General features: G+C 36.4%; 1 protein-coding gene across 4 annotated transcripts in view; it reads right to left on the bottom strand.

Annotated features, from left to right (window-relative positions):
• The window catches only part of FAF1 (Fas associated factor 1), a 164,917-nt gene that overhangs the window by 118,731 nt on the left and 25,966 nt on the right, over positions 1–20,220 (bottom strand). For all 4 annotated transcript variants that reach the window (XM_048061903.2, XM_048061902.2, XM_067001861.1 and 1 more), the window contains 4 exons: positions 10,682–10,728; positions 7,654–7,862; positions 4,179–4,270; positions 3,743–3,831 (listed from right to left, as the gene is read on the bottom strand). In XM_048061903.2, the coding sequence (XP_047917860.1) occupies positions 3,743–3,831; positions 4,179–4,270; positions 7,654–7,723 (251 nt within the window). In that variant the 5' untranslated portion in view covers positions 7,724–7,862; positions 10,682–10,728. The remainder of the gene's footprint in view (positions 1–3,742; positions 3,832–4,178; positions 4,271–7,653; positions 7,863–10,681; positions 10,729–20,220) is intronic.

The raw sequence follows: 20,220 nt of genomic DNA on the forward strand, positions 1-20,220 counted from the left end.
TGGCTAACATGTAAATGAGCAGAAGCCCTTCTGTTTACATTCTATTGCATTTTAAACTTCAGGATTTTTAAACTGTCTCATGAGCAGATGTGAAAATAAAACATTAATCTTACCATTCTTATTGAAGCTTTCAAAGTAACTAAAGCAAGGCACTGCTCCTGTCCAGCTAAACAGACAAATACTAATAACTGGAGTTGCAGGTTACATCCTTCTTAATTAACACTCCGCAACAGTTGATAACGTACACCAAAACCCCATGCCACAACCACCACTGCTCTGCAACAACCTAAAAAGCACGTACTCAGCAAAACACAGACCCATTACTTGACATGTATATATAATTTTTATTCCTATCCACACAGATAATTACATTTCTTAAATAAATTACAATCACTTAGCAAAAATCTAGTACTGTAATCATTGCCGAGATATGCAGCTGGTCAAACAGCTTTTAGCTGCTTTGAACTTTCTGGTGATACATCAAGTATAAAAAAGAAACGAACATTTTCACCTATTTAGAAAAAAAAAAGTATGAATATAAATTAAATGACATCCATTAATTAAAGTGACAATAAAGGAAAAAAAATATAAACAGCACTTCCCAGAACACACAAGACTGAAAGGGAAGACCATCAGGAAGACCTGGATATGTGTCCAGACTCACATGCCTATGCTTTTGATGCTTCCCTTTATTGCATTGTCCTAACCCTTTTTTCCTGAACTCAGTATTGCTGGCTTTCAAGAAGCATCTGAGGCACCAAAGGGAAGGAAAGCCACTGTAAGGAAGTGAAAAATCTAATCTAAAAAGACGGTGCAAGTAATCTCTCCCCTTGGACAACTATTGATAGACATTCTTTGGCACCTTTCTGTTTTAAGACTGTTTTCTAAAGGAAATCGTGTTTCTCTCCACCCACTTATGCCATCCAGCAGATTTGTACATATTCACTAGTTTCAAGGAGGACTGACGATGCTATAAAGGACTCAAATATTGGCTGTAAATCAACAGCTGGGCAGAGGAAAGGGACCTAAATTACTGGCCACCTTCATAAAAGACTGCAGCAGAAGCATAATCTTTTTATACTGCCTTCAGCCAACCTCTGGCCTTCGATGACAAGAATTACCATGTGGTATCTCCTGTTGTTTGATACTACCTGCTTACCGGGATTTCAGCTGGAGAAAAGAGCCGGGACAGGATGACCACCTACACAGGTGAAAAAAAATGACATGGGTGCTACAAAATGCCTAGGAGGAACTGAAGCACTGTCAGAGGTAGGCAAGATCAAGGGAGAAGCATGGAGGGAGAGAGACGAGTTACTTAAGCTGTTGTGATGAGGCTGGAATTCACCAAAAATCGTCCTTCATTACATCCACAGCCCACAGAACATGTTGTTATTGTTCCAGATGTTGTACATGGATAGGTATGGCTATGCCAACCCTACAAGTGGTATTTGACATTTAAATTTAATCTTTACACCTCAATTTACTAGCATGCGATAGTAATTCACTGGGTTTCTATTACCTATAAGAGCTTTAGAGATGCCACCGATGAATGAAGATGCCCTAGGAGATTTTTGCTTGTTTAAACTGCAGGATCGTTTTGTCATTACATTTAGATGCCAGTTTAAGTCAGTTCTGGGTTAAGTCCATACAGCCTGCCACAAACTTCAACGCCTACCTACCAATACATTGGAAAAGGATGTTTCAAATGCTCTTCTCCCTGAGTGTCAAGAAGAAGCACAGACCAGAGCTATGACCAGATTGCTCCTTTTATAAAGGGCATATACATAAAATACCACATACTGAAATCGTAGGCTTTTCAAATATCACTTTCTGGAGATATTCAAATCACGACTATTTATCTCTAGTTCAAAATAGAAGGCAGTTGAAGAAAACAGCAGATGAACTCACAAAGTAGGAGGCAAAGTTCTTTAATTTCCATTAATAATACATGTGAGCATCATGCTTTTAAAAAATGTGGGTAACAAACTAATCTGAATAATAACTGACCTAACAGTAGGCAGTAAACAGTGTAACCGGGTTTGGTACATTGCTTCAATTAGATGTGTTTTGATCTGCATTGATGCTTTAATTGGAGGCAAGCCTCCCCTTTCATCTAGAATTTATGACTTCAGGGAGATGATCTAGCCTTTAAATTATCCTTGTTTAAGTAGCCACTAATTAATCATCATTTGCTATCCCAAAGCTACCAAATTTATCTTAAAAATATCCAGAACTAAATCTCCTCTATGGAACAAGTATAAACTGTATAGGTAGCGACCGCTTTGATTTTAACAGGAAATAAAGTTCTTTAAGATTGTTCATCCAACAAAAAAGCCTGGGAACCCTTTATAAACAGCTTGTTGCTTTTACATAGTTTCCTTCAGTTGAAATAAACTACGTTCTTTAAAGTCTAGATTTCTTTCCAAAATCAAAGACATTAAAATGACAATACACAAGATAACCAGGTATAAAATATTAAAATTGCAAAATGAATTTTAAAAAATAGCATCTACATTGTTTTTCCACAGTATTTTCACTGTTCTTCAAGTAATTCCTCAAGTACAACGGCTTATTGTCCTCACACACAACTACAGCTCCTGTTTGTACGTACAACTCACATTACAGCTCACTACCACCCTCCGTTCCATCACCACTATTCCCTCTCTTAATGTTTCTTTTTTTTTTTTTTATTTTCTATAATTTAAATCAGTTTTCTTATTTATTCCACAGAACACCGGTTATGTTCATAAATAACTTCTTAGTACCACAGGGACTACTTTTAGTCATTGGGAAACAATCTATTTATTTCTATTGATTGCCAAAGGGTTTCCTTCAACGTATTTGTAGAACATTTTACTATTTAACTACAACAGCAGAAAAACAATTCCCTCTTCAGATAACTTGAAGGGAATCTAGTCTAATGATCATGCAATTTGATCAATGCAAAGTACAATGCCTGCTTGCTTGACATTTTAGGACCAGAGCTACATTTTCAGACTCAATTACCGTGCACCCTCTAGCGGCCAAAGAATAAAAGTAATGGTTTTCCTGGTACGAATACATCTGTGTCTACCGTTGAGAAACAGATGGACAGGAAAGAAAGCAAGACAAAAAGTTGAAAGCAAAGTAACTGCAAATTGCTCTCTAACAGAAAGGATTCCATTTTCCACAAAGAAGCATTTAATTTTCAAACCTTTGCAATATTCACTGACATATGAACACTGTTAACTTTTTGAGTATTGAAATCAGTAAGATACCCTGCCTACTCAGACAAAATTAGTTATTCAGCCTATTTATGTACATTTTTAAAAGTCCAAGATACAATGAAATAATATAACAAATATTTCAGAAAGAAAATTCTGATCAGATGGTAACAATTTCTACATGTTTATCTTAAATGAATCAACCTAATGCAATAAATTATGAAAGGCCAGATTTAATTTAAAAACATTTACTCCCCGTGGAAATGAAAGTCATCACACCTGGAAGGTATAAAATTCTGTATGCACCTAAGTAATTCATGTAGCATACCAAGGTTTAAAAAAAAAAGGAAAAAAAAAAACACTTTTCCCTTAATTTCAACAGTAAAGTATTGAGGTAGTTAATCCCAACACTTGCCTCTTCGACCACTGAAAACTGATTGTAGATTCTTAAAAGGATACATGTGGCTTCACAAAAGCAAACAAACAAAAAAAAATACCTAAAGAATCATACAAGTAGAACATATGGCTAAAAGACTTACCCAGAATGACTCGAAGAAGGAAGAGGCAGGTCAGGTGTTAGAACATAAAGACTATTATTTTTTGGCAAGTGTAGAGTTTTTAAGACAGTCTGAGGAAAGAAAAATCATTGTAAATATAAAACATTTCCTGATTTTGACATATTAGTTTATTCTACTCCTTTTAATTATTGACAACACCATCAAATTTTTGTTTCAAGACGTACTTGCTCTGAGTTTAATAACAATATTTTTGTAGGTGTAGGTGCCATGTTTTAAATAAAAACAACGTAAAGTGATTTTTTGGTAATGTTTTAGCTTAAGTGTTCCTTGTATTACTTTCACCTAAGACATCTAACACTGTTTGAAACTCACAATTCTTGCATTGTAACCCCCCACCCTCAGAGCCTCAGTTTGAAACACTGAATTCAGGTAACTGAAAACACAGTTGAAAACTTACACTATCGTCTACATCTCCAGTCTTCCACCCTTTCAGCAGCATTTTAGATGCAGGAATCTGAAGTTCATTTTCTAGAATACGTTTGATATCTCCTGAAGAGAAGAGAAATAAAATGTCAAGAAAAACACATATAAAGCATACACATTTACCACCATCTCAAACATTACTGAATTACAGCTCATAAATGAGCAAGGAAAAATTTACTACGAAATCAGTTTTACTGTAGTTATCATTGTAACACACACTTGAAACAGCAAAGAACAAATGAAGCTAAAAATCACAGAGCATGAATCTGACCCACACAATCACGAGGATTTGGCAATTTGGACATTATTTCAGTAGTTCTACACTGCATGTGCTATCCACACATCTGCACGTGCATGCTATCTGAAGCAATGCACCTTGCCAGCAATAAAGGTGGTGTGCATTCACAAATCCACGATCAATAATCCTGACACAGGGAACTAGAGCATTCACACGGTTTGACTGGTCTGACAGCTTTTTGAGTGTTTTGCAAATTTTGATGCTGTCTTCTTCCTGTAACTATTACAGGCACAAAATAATTCAGGCTGAAGGTACCTCAGGAGGTCACGTAGACCAAGGCCAACTCAAAGAAGTTCAAAGGTCTAACGAGACCAGTTTAGTCAAGGTTTTGTCCAGCTGAATCTTGAACGCTTCTAAGGATGGAGGCTCAACAGCTTCTCTGGCCAACCTGCTGCAGTACTTGACCACCCTCATAATTAAAATAAACAAATATATTCCTCATATCTAATGGAAATTTTCAATGTTCCAATCTGTGTCCTTTGCTTCTCCTCTTATCACTATGCTCCTCCAAGAAGAGTCTGGCTCCATCTTCTCTGTGTCCTTCCATCAGATAGATACAGACTGTAGTAAGGTCTACCTCTCCCCTTCTCTCCTCCAGGTTGAACCACTCCAATTCTCTTTGCCTCTACTTGTATGTCACCTTGTGCTCAAGTCCCCTGACTATCTTGCTGACTACTGCTGGACTCACTCCAATACTTTAATATCCTTCTTGTACTGGGGACCCCTGAATTGGATGCATTGCTCCAGACAGTCTCACAAGTGCTGAATAGGTGAGAAAAATTATTCCGCTGGATCCACTGGCTATATTCTTGCTAACACAGCCTAGGATGCAGCTGGCCTTCTTCACTGCAAGAGTGCACTACTGATGAGCCTCCAGATCTGCCTCTTTTTTTTCTTTTCCTCTCCCCACAAAGTTTCTTCCTGGCCTATTAATCCCCAGCCAGTTACCAGATGGTATAGCATGGAGTTATCCTGCCCCAGATGCAGAACTTCATATTTGCTTTCGCTGAGCTTCGTAAGGCTCTTGTCAGTCTATTTCTCCAGGCTGTCCAGGTCTCTCTTGATAGCAGAATTGCCCTCCAGAACATCAGCCACTTTCTCTGATGTGCTACTGCCTGTGAACTTGCCAGGAGTGCTCTTCTTGACAAGCAGGTTTTTAATAAAGACATCAAGCAACACTGGCCCCAGGATCAGACCCCGAGGGACACTACGTTAGCAACTGTTCACCAGTCAGACTTTGAGCCTGGCAGTTCAGGCAAATATCTGCCTACCTTATAAGCTCACTTACCCTGTCCCCATCTCAAGAACATGACTATAAGAATACTACAGCAGAGTATAGAAAAGGCCTTACCAGAGAAAGTAACATCCAGTTCTCCCCTTGTCCACAGAGCCAGTTATCACATAATAAAAGGCAAGACGATTAGGCATAATTTACCCTTACCAAATCCAGGCTGGCCTTGGATCACCTGTTTTTTTTTTGGTTGGTTGGTTGGTTGATTGGTTTTGTTTTGTTTTTCCTTCCTGTGCTAAGAAATGACTCCCAGGAAGATTCTGCTGCGTAATCTTTCTACACCCTGAATTCAGAGACTGCCATTGAACAGCAAGTTCCCATTTTCCTGAGCTTTTCTTTTAATGCTGACTGTACTGGGTACTTACAGAAGCCCTTTTTACCTCTTAGTGCTTTCAGCTCTGCCTGACCTTTGGTTTTCCTTTAGCTCCAAACCTGCATAGTCTGTATTCCTTCTGGATAGCCCATCACTACCTTATACCTTTGTTGTACTTTCTTTTGCATTTAGCTTAGTCAGAAGTTTTGTTCTTCTGTGCTGGCCTTCTGCCACATTTGCTCCCCTTTTTGCATGTGGGTATGGACTGTTTTGGTGCTTTGAAGTTATCCTTGAAGATCAACATCTCCCTTAAGCCCTTTTGCCCTTCAAGACAGTTTCTCCTGGGATTCTGCCAAGCAGATCTTTGAAAAAGCCAAAAGCTGCTTTCCTTAACTCCGTAGCTGAAATCCTACTATTTGTCAAACACAAGGCTGTGTTTGACCTTCATATTCCAAGAAACAGACAAAAGTCTTAGACTGACTACCTTCTGACTGTTCCTTAATCATCTATACCTGAAAGAAGTTTATAAGAAAAAAATTACTACAGCTGCACAATTCTGATTTGGCCACTTGTGTATCTACTCTGCATGGACATAACTCAGTGCGGTGCAGTGAAAAGACAGAACACTAATCAAGAATTCAAACTAATCACCACTAGGTGGCACCATCCCATTCCAAATCAAATGCAGAGAAGAAAAATAAGGACCAAAAAGTTTCAATTTCCAAATTTCATCACAGACATAAGGCTACAGCTCTGCAAGTTTTTTAATCAACTATTTCTTCGTTTTGATCTGTATATTGTCTTCAAAAAAAACTTTTTCTCCTTAGTAATTTAATTTCCTTAGAAAATTAATTCAGCTTGGTGAGTATCAAAAATAATATGCTCTGCAATGGTAAGAACAGCATATTTCTAACATACTTGTATAAAATGCATCAGATTTATAATGAAGACAAAAGAATCTGATAAAAGGAATCTTAACTGCCCCAAAAGAGCCAAATAAAAATTTCTTTTAAAAGAATGTAACAATGGTCTTCGTACTTGCAAGAATTCGTATGAATTTTGTCACTAATCCTATGCAGAAAAGGATGATGCTATAGAGATTCAAAAAGGAAATGCCAAGATCATCTGCTTATTAGCGGACTGCATCCACACTAATCCTGCTGCAAATTACACTTTCATGCGTCAACTTAATCAGTAATCTTCATTTTGTTTCTGAAGCAAGTCCATAAGACAACTATATTTCAAGATAAATATTTGACAGATCACTAACCTTTACAAAGGATTAGTGAAATTTTGCTTTTTTAAAGCTGCAAAGAGATTTGAAAATGGTTAGGACCTGTGGAGGCTGCATTTTTTGGGAGATATTTTGGAGGGGTTTGTTTTGGATTTTTGTTTTCGTTTTGGTTTTTTGGTTGGTTGGTTGGGGTTTTGTTGTTTTTTGTTTATTTGTTTTAGGGTTTGGATTTTGGGGGCTGCATGTTTTTTGTTCATTTTTGTTTTAGAAATTTCTCTGGTAAAATTCTTATGTCATTTTTATACATCCTTACCAACTGTGGAGCTGTCTTCAAGTACTACATCCACATTTCTGTCTCTGTACTCAACCCTGAAGTCAAGCATTCGAGGTTGTCTTTCCACTATTTGTCTAGATGGCACTACGTGGCGAAATGCTGAGGATGAGGAAGGAGTTGAAGAACCTGCTGCAGAATGACTTGTGGGGCCGTACGCTGGTCCTTGTAAAGTCTCTCCACCATACTCACTGAAACATATGCAGATAAGAAGGTTTGAATAAAATAGCTTGATAATGTTTAAACAAAGATTAGCAAAGTAAAATGAACAGTGTTATTCACTTACTATGGTCCACAGCATATGCCTCTTGAATAAACTACATTGTCATATGTGAAAGTACTGTTTTACTAATAATTAGAAATTAACTTTCATATTAACAACGTTAATATTTCAGTGACTCAGAAGTGCTATAGAAGAACAGTTTAAATGACAAACAGGCATTTAAGCCACTTTTAGTCTAAAGTTCACTGTGTAATTAACATCGGATTTATCTTGAGAAGCAGCATTATTTCCTGTTCCAGGAGTGCTATGACCGTATAAAAACTTGTACCATGGCAACCACCAGTTCTCTACATCATCAGGCTAGTACCACATGGAAATAAGAATCAGAAAAAAATGAAATAAATGTCAGAATAAACTTGGAAACCCTCACTACCCAGAAGCACACCTTGTCCTCAGTGAACTTCTCTGCAACATGTAACTGAGATTAGAAACAAAAGGTAACAACACATGAAATTTAAGGAACGTTACTCCAGGCCAAAGAAAATTATGATGTACTGAAATTAGATTTTGATGACAAGATACTTCACAGTGCAAGCCTAGAGCTTTGCATTGTAGATGTCCTTACCAGGAACACGGTGCTCCCTGTTTAGATTATCTGTCCTGCGCAGTTACAGGATATCATGAGGGAGGATGTGAGCTAATAAAATGTATGCACTGAAAGAATGGGAGCTGTGCAAAGAAGTATTTAGGAAATGCTGAGATGCAAGTTGCTTTATTTCCATTTCTGAACAGAACTTATTTAAAAGACTCCCTTTCCTGAAGATACTATGAGATTTCTCAATGGAAATGTTTCTTCAACAAATCAAACCTGACATCTAGAAGAGGACTGAAATTTTAAAAAGCGTGAATATGGGTGGCACCCACATCACAGAACCATGCATAAACAGTACCAAGCTATTGCAAATCACATCATTTGAAAAAGAAAAACATATTATGCTTGTAAAACATGTGGCTCCTCCACTTCTCACATCAGCAGGCTCAAAAGGATGAATTCCCAGCTACAAACACCCATGCCCACAGGTCAAAGACTCACTTCAGAGGATTAAAGAGTAGAGGAAACAGTCTTATTTTCAGGCTTTAAAAAAGTATAAACAACAAGCAATATGTTTGGGGTTTTTTGTTTGTTTGTTTGTTTTGTTTGTTTAAATCTGACATCCAACAATGAATTAAGTAATATAACCATTTTGTTAAAAGACCTAAGAAGCAAAGAATATCCTGATTCTCAGGTATTTGATTTTTTCGGTCAACGCGATTGAATTATAAAACAAAATGTATTTTTTCCCCTCAATATATTAACTTGCTTCAAGTCCAGTTGTATTAATTATATTTGATTCCATTACAGAAAGCATTTTACATGCCTGACTGGCAACCTCTAGTGGAAAATAAAAAGCTTCATGTCAGTAAATTAACCTCATCTGAAAACCACTGGAAACTAGGCTTCTTAGCCTTTCAGGTCTCCTTTTAAACTTCTTGCTTTAAAATTTAAAAAAAAAAAAAAAGAGAGAGAGAAAGAAAAAAGACTACTTGTGACACCCTTTATTGTCTAATCATTTCTAAAAATGAATAAATCAGTACTGAAGAAAGCTGTAAGTGGACACTGGACATGCTTGTTATCAAAGCTGGGTATAACTGCCCCCTAGCTCCTTCCCCCTGACAAAATGCTTGCAAGCATTCTGGTATTTTGAATATAAATGCTTTGAGATCAGGACTTACTAACATAAATCCTGTTTTTGTGTCTCTGCTTATGTTAATAGGTAGAAATAGTGCTTGACACAGAGTCTTGATCTGAATTGGACTATGCAGACCTAGCCATAAATAAACACCTAGCAACTTTCCTGAGCAAATAAAGTTTTATCTTGAAATAAAAAAACAACTCTATTTTATGATAGCTTTAGTGAGTATTGACATATATGCCAAAACACCACTTTACCTACATGATGTATCTTCTTTAATCATCAAAACAAACCTTTTAAAAATAGTACATTGAGTATTTCCTTCAACAACATTTAGAACGCTATTTTACTGCCTCTCCCAAGTAGCTCAATTCTTGTTCTGCTGTTTTCAATTGCCTCATCAGCACTTAGGCTATCATGTGTCAGTGACTTCAAGATATGCAGGCATCAGTATACAAGCCAAAATTTAATTCAGAAGCTGAAAGATGGTCAGTAAAGCTACTTTTAGAAGGGAGCAACCTTGCTTTATCTAGCATAATATCTGCTGCATGTAATTCACTTATAATAAATAAACAAACTTTTTTTTGGCCAGAGGTATATGGAATACTGATATCCTTAAAAATGCATAAGGAAAAAGAAAATACTTAGCCAGGCATATCTTTATATTTGCCCTGCAAATTTTTACACATTTAGAGGAAGAAAAAAAAAATTAAAAAAAATAAAGTCCTGAAAAGACTAGAAAACACTGAAGTCTGAAGACTGAAAGTCCTAGAAAGCACACCAACATCCAGACCTAGTAAAGGAACAATCCTACAGAATGACCTAACAACAAATGAATTTAAAATAAACTAGTTTGAGTAGGCGTTTGAGCTGGTTCTCCACCAGTATGGGGGAAAAAAATAATGTTAAATCAGCCTTGCCAGGAATTGAATTTGTGGCTCCAGAAACTGCTTTAAAAGGGGAAGTACATCACCATCTTAGGATTCAGGAGCAAAACCATAACCATTACATAGCATCATTCTCTGCATGTACTACTCCATCGTTCTGTGCTTACCTTTGCAGAATGCCGTTTTCTTGTGGTATTACACCATTTATAGCTGCCTGAAAGGAAAAAATAAGTTTTCAATCAAACACGCAGAGGAATAACAATAAATCAGAAGGATTCCTATAGTATGTTTTAAGAAGTGATTAACTTGCTTTAAAATATGTTGTAAAATGTTCTCCATTAAGTGAATATTCTTGGTAAATGATATTGCCATTGAAGTACCCTCTTAAAATAAAAAACATATCTAGGTGAAAATGAACATGAACTGATACTCAGGCTCCTATGTCTGTGTGATGGATTTCCCAGGTGTGATGCACAGGAATCGAGTTCATGGCCTGTGCTCAGTAAATCTACCATACGTAGGAAGTGTCCAAAGCGTTAAAAATGCAGCTTTCAGACACATCAAGCTAACTGTGCACAGACAAGTATCTTCACAGAAATTCTCATGTTTCCCAGAAGTATCAGGCCTGCACAAACCTATAAGCCTGCTCAGCTCCACACGCACCTATGTTGCAAGTCCAAAGTCTTCTAGTCTAGCCTCTGAAGTGTAACCATGTGCCACCGACTCACAGAAATACAAATTACCCCCCCGAAATTCAAACAATCTTCACACAGAGAAGGAAATATTTTTAAACACAGATTATGCAGCTAGGTATCATCCCATTAGATTATCAAAATAAACAATATATTACTTAAGTGTAGGTGTGAGCCTAGGCCCAAACCTGGCGAGTTGCATCCAAATTAGGCCTCTTATTTGAAATTACACGGGTATTACCTATAAAGATATTGTAATAAAATTCTGATATTAAAATGTCTTTTGTTTAGAATAGCCACACAACATACCCCAGTTTCAAGTCCAAAAACCCACTTCTGACAAAATTATCTTCTCAGACTGATCCAGCATATCGCCATTCTACTTTGTGGGAAGTTTTAATGCATTTCCAGCACATCTGGCACTATGTACATTTATGTATCAATCAAAGCTTATACAAAGTCAGGAAGAGCGAAAAAGTTGGAAAGCAGGTAAGACTCTCTTCAACAGTATTTAGAAGACAACTTCTTACAGACTGCTTTATACCACAAAAAAAGGTTCCACAATCTCCTTGATGCTAGGATTTTTCAGACTTGAGGTGCAGTGAAAGTGATACCACGTGAGCTAGCAACGATGGCTGACACATTTCACTACTCAGCTGTTTCAATTCTGTTCTGATTATTGTTGGAAGGTAAGGGAGTAGAGATGTCAGAACCCCACCTAACTTAAGGCTTTTAAGCAGGGCCCAGCAATGGGCAGGTAAAGAGGAATAGCACTGGAGGGAATTTGACAAGGAATGAGAAAAATTATGTTTAAAAAAAAAAAAAGAGTTTGAAATGCTAATTTTGAGTTTTGATAATCTTTATAATCACTATTGTTTTCACAGTTTTTATTGGTTTTTTTACATATTTGGTAGGCTTGAGGGTGACGTTGAAGAGAGCTTGTAGCATCTCACTGATTTCCTATTTCTGCTGTACCACCAATTCCTGTATTTCTACTGCCACAATTTCTACTATCACTAATATCCATTCTTATAATATGTCAGCTATGCCTGAACAGCTGGCCAGTATATCTGGTGAATAAGTGTTTGGTCCTTGATGAAGACAGATAAAATTTAGAAGCTCATAGACTATTTACTACTCCAGGAGGATGAAATCGAATACTGTAACTGAAATACGGACTGTCATAATCTGTCATCATTTTTACAAATTAACATTAAAAAAATGTGGCTTAAATAAGAAATGCCCAATAAATACAAAAGTAGACTAAATCCAGATTTAAACCCGATCCTTTTTCTCCGAATACATAAGCATGAATTTTTACAATTTCCGTTAATAAATAAGATTTAATAATGAAGTCAAAAATGCACTACTTAACTCAGTGAAGTAACTATGATACTGCAATAAGACTTGTCATTCATTTATATAAAATATTACGCTAATGACAGCAGAAAAAGCAGACAAGCAGAAGGGCTGCAGGTATCTATAAACTACAGCAGTTACCCATAAGGCTGCATCAAATTACAGTGAAAACAAAGCTTCCTACCAGAACACTTTTTAAATCAGTTTATCTGCTGTGCATGGCAATAATCAGTGGTTTCTTTTTAACATGTCTTGTTTATCATCACTGTGGTTTTTGCAGTCATACATAGCTCTTGATCATGTTCATCTAATAAGTCTCCAGGAAGAAGTGAGAGGTTTTGGTTTGTTTGGGTTTTTCTGAATTGGCATCTCCCCTCCCCACCCCAATACTCTTCAGTAACATGCACAATTTGGTTAAAAGACAAAAATATCCTTTATTTTGTATCTGTAGGATATGAAGAGCAAATACAGGTTCTTGTACCACAGGATTAACACACCAATGCTGACACATCTGCTGACAACAGAAGCCGTCTCTTTACTTGGAGCAAAAGAAGCTGCTTCAGTAACGAAGAAATATAGCACAGCACTTCCACACTTCTTCTGTCAAAGCCTGTACCCCAATCTCAAATGATTAAAACAGCTCAATTTTTTTTCTAAGTCTAGTCAGAGGGGCTAAATACGATAGAGGCTCCAAGCTATTTTCTTTAAAAATGAATAATTCACTTGTTCACATCCTTGGTTCTGTAAACTTGATGACATTTAAGGGGCACAGCAGGAAGAGAAAAACAGCTGCAGCATTATGTACTTTTTTTGATGGAAAGACCTCTACTAACCACACAGTAAAAATAAAGAGTCTGGACACTGTTTGTTAAGCAAGATGGAAGACTAAAATTACATAGATGACAAATGGTGGCAGTGCACATGTAGATATTGAATAAATATTAAATACCATGTTCTTACAAGATATCTGTAAGTAGACACTGAAAAGAAAAGGGAACAACCATCCATCTTATGGTTTCATAGCAGGAAGGTTGTGAATGAAAAAATAAAAATAAATGAACATGTTATTAAGACAGTTCCAGACTCTTCTTCCCCAGTGTCAGTCCCCTTTGAGAGAGGATCAGGTCTCTGTGGTTAAGCAAACATTCAAAGATATTAAATTTTTGTCTTTCCAAACAGGGATCATTTGATCATCAAAACCAGCCTGTGTGACTAATATACAGTAATTAAAGAGATATATTTCCCTTGAAACAGTTTTAATAACACGTGCAGTAAATCTATTCATGGGTTATTAAATAAAGATGCCATGTCTGGCTCTGAAAATGTCTTCAGCTTCAGAGCGTTACAAGGGAAGCAGCACTGCGTGCCCACTCTGTCCTCACTCCGTATAGCCACTAGTATCCACTACAGGGTACTGCAACTTCAGTGGTTTTTTCTGTCTGTTCTAATGCTATCTTCATTTAAAGAGTTAAGCTCAGCTTAAGGGGAAAATTGCTCTGCACACTAGAAATATTTAAGTGCCTGAAGAATGCTGCGATGCATAAAGCCTTTCCTCAAAGGCTATCAACTGAAATAGATTAGCCCACTATGCCTAAATGTGACTTTTTTTCTTTTTAACCAGTACAAAACACTGTTGGAGAAAAACAAGAACCACCATTTCTTAATAAGCTGATGAGACAACAATGTTGACTTCTCTCCACGTACACAATTCTAGCACTAACCTGTTAAAAACAATTAAGCATATCTTATGGTGACTCTCATGCTGGATGGCAAGAAGGTTCCTATGAATAACTATGAATGAACTGTGGTATTAAAGACAGCACAAAATCTTGTCTCCTAAGCTTGAAGTACTCGGTGGTTATCACTAAGTTCAAAAATAGAGTGGATTTGCCGATCATACTATTTAAAAGCAGAGGTCTACATATAATTGGCTGCATATACAAACAAGGCTGGGAATTCCTTCGTCTTCAAGTACAGATGAAGGTTTTATTTCCAGTGTTTAGAAGGGATACTAAGATGAATCATCTGAAGAGCTAAAACCAGGCCCAGACAAGAGCAGAGCCAAAGGCTCTTCCAAAGGGTGAGGTGGGAGAAGAGCTTCTTCTACAGACAAATCTGGGCCCCCCCTCCTTCCCAATCTCCATACCACACGACAGTTTTGGCTAACGGATACAAACCCTGTCATAGACACACAAATCCTTTAAAAATTTTCCACATTCAAACCTCTACCTCAGTGAAAACCAACAGCGAGCAGGATACAGCCTGATACGCAGAAATTACAGATTCTCTTCAGTAAACAGCCTGGGTATCTTGGATGAGTGAAATGGATCTTGGGAAGCATGACTTATCAAACCAGGGTACTAGAAAGCATATCTCTAAGCAAAAGAAAGCAAGTTCAAGCAGAAGTTCGTGCTGGAAGAGCAACACTGTCAGAGAAAGGGGTTACGGAGCTGTAAATGCCATGCACGTGTAAAAGCTGCATGAGTTCCATTGAGATAAATAACCACATCAGCTTAATGCAGCCAGCACAAGTTTATGTATGAATCATCTCACACAGAATTTTAAAAGCTTTATTTAGGTTTGATTAAATTCAACAAGACCACTTCAGTCTACTTAATGAAGGCCACACAGAGCTTTACATTGGTTTAGCTAAAAATTGAGGAGGTTTACATTAAACAAACCACATGAGTGAGACACAGACACAGGGCAATAGGAACTGCTGCAGAGATGACTTAATCCAAAATCCAGGGGTGGCCAACCAAACGGCATCTACTGCTTCAGAGAAAGGCACAGGGAAATAAAACCGAGGAACTTGCTCAGGGGGCATTTTCTTCCAATACCCTGGTATTCTGTCAGTCCGGCACAAAAAGATTTCTCGTAATTACTTTTTTGTTCTATTCCACATTAAATAATGCAACAGCCTCATGATCCATATCTTTAATCCTTGCTATGAAACTCACCTAAAGCTCTCTTTGATAAAAGGATTCATTTATTATGTCCTTCAATACGCAATATTCTTACCCAAATGTTACAATTCACATTTTGCTTTTGTTTTAAAATGCATGGCAAGCTAAAGGAACAAAGTTCTGCATTTTGTGGCTTTCCTGCTCATTTTGCCTTTTCTTCCTATTACATATTTAAGACTTCCTTAATATCTAAACAGTTGCTCTCAAACCACAAATTCAGAAAGTTTTTCCCATGCCGCTTCCTACGTTAGCTGAAGCAAAGGCAGCTCTATCTCTCACTATCTCAGAGGATGTCGTACTGGTAGCTTTCTGGACTATATTTAGAAATATGACAAAAATGGTTGGTTTGCTGTTTCACACTACAAAACAAACAAAAACTTATCTTAATACCTGACTGACCCTTTCATCATTTAATCCTGCATTTATTTATTTCTCAGTCTGATAACACTGGTGAATATAACACCAAAACACACATACAAAGCCTCATTATAGAGGGAGAGACAACAAATGCCATGTTTTGGGTTCTGTAGAATAAAAAATTGGTAACAGTTGTTTTTTGCAAAAAACAATGAGCATTCTTGCATGCAATCAACCCATCCTGCTTGAGGATCAAGATTTTTTGAATTTATAAAAACTAAATGTTTGTTGTTGATGTTGTTTTAAATAAAAGTGAAATAAAATATACTAAAAGGCCCTCACTAAGCAATCTAAAATACACTGGAAAAAGTATTTCTTTTATTTTGTATTTTACGATATTCCCACAGCACAGAAAGGGTTATTTATACTATTATGTTTACAATTGTAAGGTCATTGCAATTAATTCTACTCCTAATCTGGATTAAATGTGATATTCCCTGTGAAATGCAATATTCTTAATCTAACTTTGTTGCTTTCATGTAATAAATTATAGTTGCTTAATCCCAAAGACTTTAAATCCATTATTTTATTTTGTATTTAAACAAAATAAAGAGATGATAAAACTCCAAACAGATAGTACAATGTTATGCTTAAAAAACAAAGTTATCCAGAGAGGAATAAGAAATAAGTAAGCGATAAAGAAGAGCACCGGTGAGACAAAATATGCATGAAAAAAATGTAAATGAATTTTAAATTTCATCCAAACTATAAAATTGTATGACAAAGGAATACACAAAGTAAAGCAAAATGGCAGCAGCATCAAGATAGGTTCCTTTTGAACACAGAAGCATTGCTTACAATGAAAGCTACTCACGGAGTTCTGCTATCTGCACATTTCAATAAGTATTTTGAAACAATGTTCTTCTACTAGCTCTCTATTTGTCAAAAACTAATTTTGGATGGCATTTTCAACAGAACTGATATTGGCATTACTAGGTTTTTAAACAGGTAATGGCAGATGTATGTCTGTCGAAACATTTGTTCTGACCTGCTAATACCATGACTTCAGGAAACTCTACAGTAAGTAAGAATATATGTGGATTTTTCCTATGATCAGACTATAACAATAAAAAAATGGGAAATTTGGGAACAAACAGCAAAGTCTTCGTAATTAACACTGATAAAAACATGCTTTAAGTATTAGGCAAATAACACAGGCAATCTGGATTAATAAAATAAAGCTTTACTGAAATCAGCTGTAATACAACCACTTCTTTCTGCACCATGACTGTATTATGAGACTCCCAAGCAGAGGAACACGGTTTTTATACAGCTTCATGCAAATATCAAATCTTTCCTGTTACACACCAGTCTGCGATCTGTTATTCTAAATGCAAAGCTCTGTAAAACATTCTGCAGGAATAAAACTTATTTCAGACCAGATACTTTTACAGACAAGACACACTATCACCTTCCTACACAAACAGATATTTTGAAACTGTTATTTTAGCAACTAAAACTGGTTTGGGTTTAAGTCGTAAAAAGTATTATTTAGTTTGGATTTTTAAATGAACACAATAATATTTAAATTTTTAAAAATTACTAATTATGTCCCCATAAATTAACAGAGGCAACCTCTACCTTTGTTATCTTTGGCAGGCTTTGCAAGGCAAAGAAGAAAGTCAGCTTTTTCCTGTAGTTTGTGTTATACTTGCTGGCATTTCCCCAGCTTTGCAAGTCTCAAAGTATTTCCAAGTGCTAGACGTGAAGTTACACCCACAGTTTTCACAGAATGCCAACATTTGTCCCCATCGTGGTTAAAATTTAACCAAAAGCTGTAATTGAACTACAATGAAATGTCTTCTATGCATTCTGCTTTATTTCAGCTTGCTTTCTTTACAACAAATATACTTCATGAAAAGCTGCGAAACAATAGAATTGCTAATAAAGCAAAAAATTAACATTTCATCAAAAAATTCCACATGAATATATTCATACAGATGATTCACTTCATCAGCAAGAGAGCACGCGTTGAAATAGTTTACAATTAGCACTCTAGATGTGGTTTCCCATTTCTCCCTACTTCTTTGGTGGCTTCAACAAACTTTTTCCTGTAGTTCCTACAACATGCCGACATGCACTAGGAAGCCTTTCAACAGTTAGATATACTTCTACAATCCTGGGAAAAAACCCTCACACTTTGCACAGCCCTTTAATTTTATATTGTCACTGCATAATTCCACAAACAAAGCACAAGCTCAAGAATAAATCCCCAACTTGGTGCGTTTTTATAGTGCAATGAAAATAAATAACATGAACATATTAATAAAGAGTCTTACTGATCAGAATCTATCCAAGCCAAAATACTATTTTCAACAGTAAAAGAAGAAAAGAACCTACCCCAAACCAACCACTCAAAAACCATTCACGCATACAGGGAGAGGAGCAGACTGATACATCTGCTGCCTTCTGACACGTACATGTACCCTGGCTCTAGTGACTAACATCACAACTTCTTACACTTCTAACTTAACAGAAACAAAAGCTTATGCTGGATATCAAAGAGTATTTTGGTACTCTTTAATAAAAAAAAAAATAAGCTAAACAGCAAGAGAGACAGATAAAACAAAGGCTATGCCTGGAAAAATATCCGTGTTCTGAACTTCCACATTTCTACCCCTTTGCAAATTATTTTATGTAAATTTGGACGACAACACTAAAACGCAAAGGCTGGGGATGGCTACCTCAAGACAACATACTTTTTGTTCAGCTTTAAAATTGCTCATTGTTATGACATACTAGCTCCCAGTAATTATTAAAAAGATAAAATATGGGTGAAATCTCATGACACAAGATGATTTTAAAAAATTCCTAAAAGTACTGTATACAGAATGAGATTGCTCTTACTGGAAGGGCATAACAACGTGAAACATCTTATATGACAGCTTCCAAATTACCCTAACCATAGACAACAGACTGCCTAATCACTACTCAATAATAAAGAATATTTACGTAAGATTTAGCTTAGTTTGGAAACCAGAAAATACAGACTCAAATTATGTAATGTATAATTTGTCTACAATATTTCTGTTTTATGACATCTGTGCTGTGCTACTGGCACTGCAGCAAACCACGTCTTCCAGGACCAGCTAAAAACAGTTTGTTTAAATATAAACAAACAAATAAATAAATAAAACTAGGACAAAAGTAGTAAGATATTCAACAGTAAAGTTGAAAGTCTGGTGGATCTAGATGACTCCTCACTTACATGGCACAATCTTTCACTATTAAGGTTCACTTGCAAAATAGTCACAGCGTCTGCAGACATTGATTCTCAAATTAAATAAATTACTTCATTTTTTCTCCTACTCGTACATTCCCAGCATGATTCCATGACAGACTAATTGCTTGTCAAACACGCATTTATAAGACTTATGCAGTTTTCAGTTCAACTAGTTACAGAGTAATATACGGAGAACTACTTTTAGGGATCTTAAAACACCAATTAGCAGCCACTTAACTATTAATATATTCCAGTAATTTGCTCTTGAATTCAAATGTTTAAGGACAAATTAATGCCAAGCAATCTGCAGAGAAATTTCCCATACAGAGGCAGAAGCCTTTGAAAATAAGTATTTGTGAAATGTAAGGCAGGCAGGTAATGCATGCATGTAGCTACAGTAACACTGCCAGGCACTACTGTGATCTCAGCTCCTGCTTCTTCATTAATCTCAGAGCACAAAAATAAATAAATAAATACATCTCTGTTACAATAGTCTTCTTTTCATGAAGTGAAATCAAAGGTTTTTAGTTGCTTGTTAGATCGGTATGCAAGAAAAACTTACAGGAGCTCACTTCTCCAGGAACTAAATTCCCCCTATTATTTAGGAAGATGACACGTTGATTACATTACTTTACAATGTTGACAGCAAAGATTTAAAACTCCTAAAAATCTGTTCAGCCATCTTTCTGGCCAGACATTAAAATTTCTTATGTAGCTTTGCAGCAGCATGGCTACAAAACACAGCACGAAAACACAATCCCAATCCCTCAGTTATGCTCCAGTGAATAAAGTAGCTTTTTTCTATTAGAAATATTAAATAAATAGTAATAAAACAAAGCGAATTATTTTAGATTAACATAATCCCTTTAGTGTCTACAAAACTGTCTGACAGTTTGCAACTTAACCATTACATTTGCTAGAGCTGTGAAGGGATGGAAGACACAGATCTCTTCACAAATACTGAAAAATTATCACAGTTTAACAGGCATGAAAGGGTGTTGATTTAGAAGACACTTTGCTCAAGTTTTTTGGGTCTGTGCTACATCAGT

This window comes from Anser cygnoides, chromosome 8 (assembly GCF_040182565.1).
Source record: "Anser cygnoides isolate HZ-2024a breed goose chromosome 8, Taihu_goose_T2T_genome, whole genome shotgun sequence".
Taxonomy (NCBI): domain Eukaryota; kingdom Metazoa; phylum Chordata; class Aves; order Anseriformes; family Anatidae; genus Anser; species Anser cygnoides.